Consider the following 4,422-nt stretch of genomic DNA (forward strand, 5'->3'; position numbering starts at 1 on the left):
ATGCAGTCATGCACAGTATACAGTCATGCATAGTATACAGTCATGCACAGTATGCAGTCATGCACAGTACACAGTCATGCACAGTATACAGTCATGCACAGTATACAGTCATGCACAGTATACAGTCATGCACAGTATACAGTGATGTACAGTATACAGTGATACCCAGTATACAGTAGGGGTTAAATTACATATTTTTAACATGATAAAAGTCGAGTCGATCCCGACCAGTCATTGATGTCATAGGAACTCAAGACGCTATTTTATTTTTGCAATAAACATATTAGCAAAAAACGTAATTTGTTATTTACAATAAAAAAGAACAACATAAAATTGGTCGTATTTTCATGCTCCTACCATTTATCATATTTCAAATAAGTCAAAGGAAAAGCAAAACTATTATCAAGCTGCAAAAATGAAAGAAATGTGCGGCTGTAAAAAATAAGGCTAAGCAGAGTGGACGGTGATGGAGTCCACCATCGCCTGCTCTGCTGTGCTTTGTTTTATTTTATTTAATCCACCACGTGGATTGGGTGGAATAGGGTTGGTAACAGCATGGTGGTGGTGTGACTAGTCCACGTGAAATATCAAAACCTTTGAGATGTCCCAGAGTTGACTAGTCGATTAATCAATTAGTCTATTCAACCCGTAGTCTGTGGTTTAAAGAAAAGTCGGTAAAGAAGGTAAAAATCCATCTTAATATAGCCGGCTGTGTTGTCAGATTAGATTTTATGAATTACAGTGGATTACAAAGACTCGGTGTTTCTCTGGTCCAAAGTTTGTTCTGCTTGTTAGACTTGACTGGACCCACTGAGGTCGCTGTAAGCTGTGATGTGTCACTCACACAGGAGCAGTCTGAGCAACGTTAGGCTGCATTATAATTAATTATATTTACACTTGATATGAATGTTACGTCCACAGTTGAACTGCTTGGAGAACAGTTCATGGTCGTCACTGTAAAGTTTTTAGGGCATAGCACTTTAACTTACAAACCAGATTCCAAAAAAGTTGGGACACTAAACAAATTGTGAATAAAAACTGAATGCAATGATGTGGAGATGACAAATGTCAATATTTTATTTGTAATATAACATAGATGACAGATCAAAAGTTTAATCTGAGTAAATGTAACATTTTAAAGGAAAAATATGTTGATTCAAAATTTCACAGTGTCAACAAATCCCAAAAAAGTTGGGACAAGTAGCAATAAGTGGCTGTAAAAAGGAAATTGAGCATATAACTAACAGCTGGAAGACCAATTAACACTAATTAGGTCAATTGACAACATGATTGGGTATAAAAAGAGCTTCTCAGAGTGTCAGTGTCTCTCAGAAGCCAAGATGGTAAGAGGATCACCAATTCCACCATTGTTGCGCAGAAAGATAGTGCAGCAATACCAGAATGGTGTTACCCAGCGTAAAATTGCAAAGACTTTTAAGTTATCATCAACCGTGCATAACATCATCAAAAGATTCAGAGAATCTGGAACAATCGCTGTGCGTAAGGGTCAAGGCCGTAAAACTCTACTGGATGCTCGTGATCTCCGGGCCCTTAAACGTCACTGCACCTCAAACAGGAATGCCACTGTCAAGGAAATAACAGAATGGGCTCAGGAATACTTCCAGAAAGCATTGTCAGTGAACATAATCCTCCGTGCCATCCGCCGTTGCCAGCTGAAACTCTACAGTGCAAAGAGGAAGCCATTTCTAAGCAAGCTCCACAAGCTCAGACGTTTGCACTGGACCAGGGGTCATTTAAAATGGAGTGTGGCAAAATGGAAGACTGTTCTGTGGTCAGATGAGTCACGATTTGAAGTTCTTTATGGAACACTGGGACGCCATGTCATCCGGACCAGAGAGGACAAGGATAGCCCAAGTTGTTATCAACGCTCCGTTCAGAAGCCTGCATCACTGATGGTATGGGGTTGCATGAGCGCTTGTGGCATGGGCAGCTTGCATGTCTGGAAAGGCACCATTAATGCAGAGAACTATGTTCAGGTTCTAGAACAGCATATGCTCCCATCTAGACGTCATCTCTTTCAGGGAAGACCCTGCATTTTTCAACACGATAATGCCAGACCACATTCTGCAGCAATCACAACATCATGGCTACATAGGAGAAGGATCCGGGTACTGAAATGGCCAGTCTGCAGTCCAGATCTTTCACCTATAGAGAACATTTGGCGCATCATAAAGAGGAAGGTGCGACAAAGAAGGCCCAAGACGATTGAACAGTTAGAGGCCTGTATTAGACATGAATGGGAGAGCATTCCTGTTTCTAAACTGAGAAACTGGTCTCCTCTGTCCCCAGACGTCTGTTGAGTGTTGTAAGAAGAAGGGGGGATGCCACACAGTGGTAAAAATGGACTTGTCCCAACTTTTTTGGGATTTGTTGATGCCATGAAATTTGGAAACAACATATTTTTCCCTTAAAATGATACATTCTCTCAGTTTAAACTTTTGATCTGTGATTTGTGTTCTATTCTGAATAAAATATTAGATGTTGGCACATCCACATCATTGCATTCAGTTTTTATTCACAATTTGTTTAGTGTCCCAACTTTTTTGGAATCCAGTTTGTATATGACAATGAAAAGTGTTAAATGTTATTTATTAGCATTAGTCACCTGCGATGCTGTCTCACTTGTGGAGACTTGTTCCAGGTTCCTAGCTACAGTGTGGGATCCTCTTCACTCCTGTGCATGAAGGACAGCCTTTTTAAGATCAAATTTTTTGTCTATCCATTGTGCCGTAAGACTAATCATGCTAACGGGGCTAACACGACATCGAAATGTCTGTGGTAAAACTCACCCAACAAGTCGTATTATCAGATATTAGCTTCTCAATGATGTTGGAAATGTAACGTTGCGTCAGAAAAAAATCTCAGACTGTGGACGATATAGAGGGGCTCAATGCAGTCCATAAATCTTCAGAATCTGACATCCTCACCAACGAAAAATAAAACTTCCACTCCGCCGACATTTTGAATTTTCCTCTCCGCCGTGAGATCAGGTAGGCGCACGTGACGTCATCACGTTGTGCTGCCGCTGCAGGCAAAAACTGTGCCTTTTATATCGGCAAGTTATTTTAATGGAATGTCCGATATTGAAATTTAATGCTAATATCGGACGATACTATTTCGATAATATCATGCATCCCTACTGCAGATGTAAAAGACCTTATAAAATAATTGTAGTTGCATATTATATATGTTTTTCTGTTAAAGCATCTAACTAAGAATGAATTGTTTCAGCTAAGTCTACATGTAGCCTTGATCGTTTTAATTGACTGAACTGAGCCATGACATTGTTGAATATGTTGTGAGAACACATCAGCCCTTCTTCCACGACATTTCAATCATCTGCTATGAACTTTTTAGTTTGTGTAATGAAGAAAGTCTGATGGATTGTCACCAAATGAAGAACGTGAACTGTTAATTTCCTCAAACGATTGAAGGTTTTGGGCTAATCCATGGCACGGGGGAAATCCCCTCAGGGTTACCTTCTTACAGGCAGCGAGCAGACAGACCAAAGCAGCTTACTGCAGCATGAAAACCCATATAAATGCCACAGCACAGGTTTGTCACTCTGTGTGTGTGTGTGTTTGTGTGTGTGTTCAGGCTCTTCCACTGTGCGGTGTCGGTGGTGTTCCAGATGACCATACTGAGGGACTTGGAGAAGCTGGCAGGCTGGGTCCGCATCTCTATCATTTACATCCTTAGTGGAATCACTGGAAACCTCGCCTCGGCCTTGTTCCTGCCATACAGAGCTGAGGTGAGCTCCTGCTGTGCATGAGTTTAGACATGCACACATTTAGCTGATTGTAGTTCTTCTATTTCACTCTAATGAGATGTTTAAAGCCTGAGGACTGCAGCAGGATGAGTACAGCATCATTAAGAGGTCTAATAGACCAAGCAATAATTAGCTGGTGGAACTGGGGCATCAATGAAAGTCTCCTGTTTGTTTTCTCGTCAGCATGTAATGTGAGCTCTGTTGATACCGACACTTCCACCAGTTCAGTCAGCATCAGGTCTTCCACCTGTTCATCAGCATCAGGTCTTCCACCTGTTCATCAGCATCAGGTCTTCCACCTGTTCATCAGCATCAGGTCTTCCACCAGTTCATTCAGCATCAGGTCTTTCACCAGTTCATCAGCATCAGGTCTTTCACCAGTTCAGTCAGCATCAGGTCTTCCACCAGTTCATCAGCATCAGGTCTTCCACCAGTTCATCAGCATTAGGTCTTCCACCAGTTCATCAGCATCAGGTCTTCCACTAGTTCAGTCAGCATCAGGTCTTCCGCCAGTTCATCAACATCAGGTCTTCCACCAGTTCATCAGAATCAGGTCTTCCACCAGTTCATCAGCATCAGGTCTTACACCAGTTCAGTCAGCATCAGGTCTTCCACCAGTTCATCAACATCAG

General features: G+C 41.6%; 1 protein-coding gene across 1 annotated transcript in view; it reads left to right on the top strand.

Annotated features, from left to right (window-relative positions):
* The window catches only part of LOC119423192 (inactive rhomboid protein 2), a 71,802-nt gene that overhangs the window by 53,045 nt on the left and 14,335 nt on the right, over nucleotides 1–4,422 (top strand). Inside the window, exon 17 of the mRNA XM_037690599.1 lies at nucleotides 3,619–3,772. Coding sequence (XP_037546527.1) covers nucleotides 3,619–3,772 — 154 coding nt within the window. The remainder of the gene's footprint in view (nucleotides 1–3,618; nucleotides 3,773–4,422) is intronic.

This window comes from Nematolebias whitei, chromosome 16 (genome assembly GCF_014905685.2).
Source record: "Nematolebias whitei isolate Nwh7 chromosome 16, NemWhi1, whole genome shotgun sequence".
Lineage (NCBI taxonomy): Eukaryota > Metazoa > Chordata > Actinopteri > Cyprinodontiformes > Rivulidae > Nematolebias > Nematolebias whitei.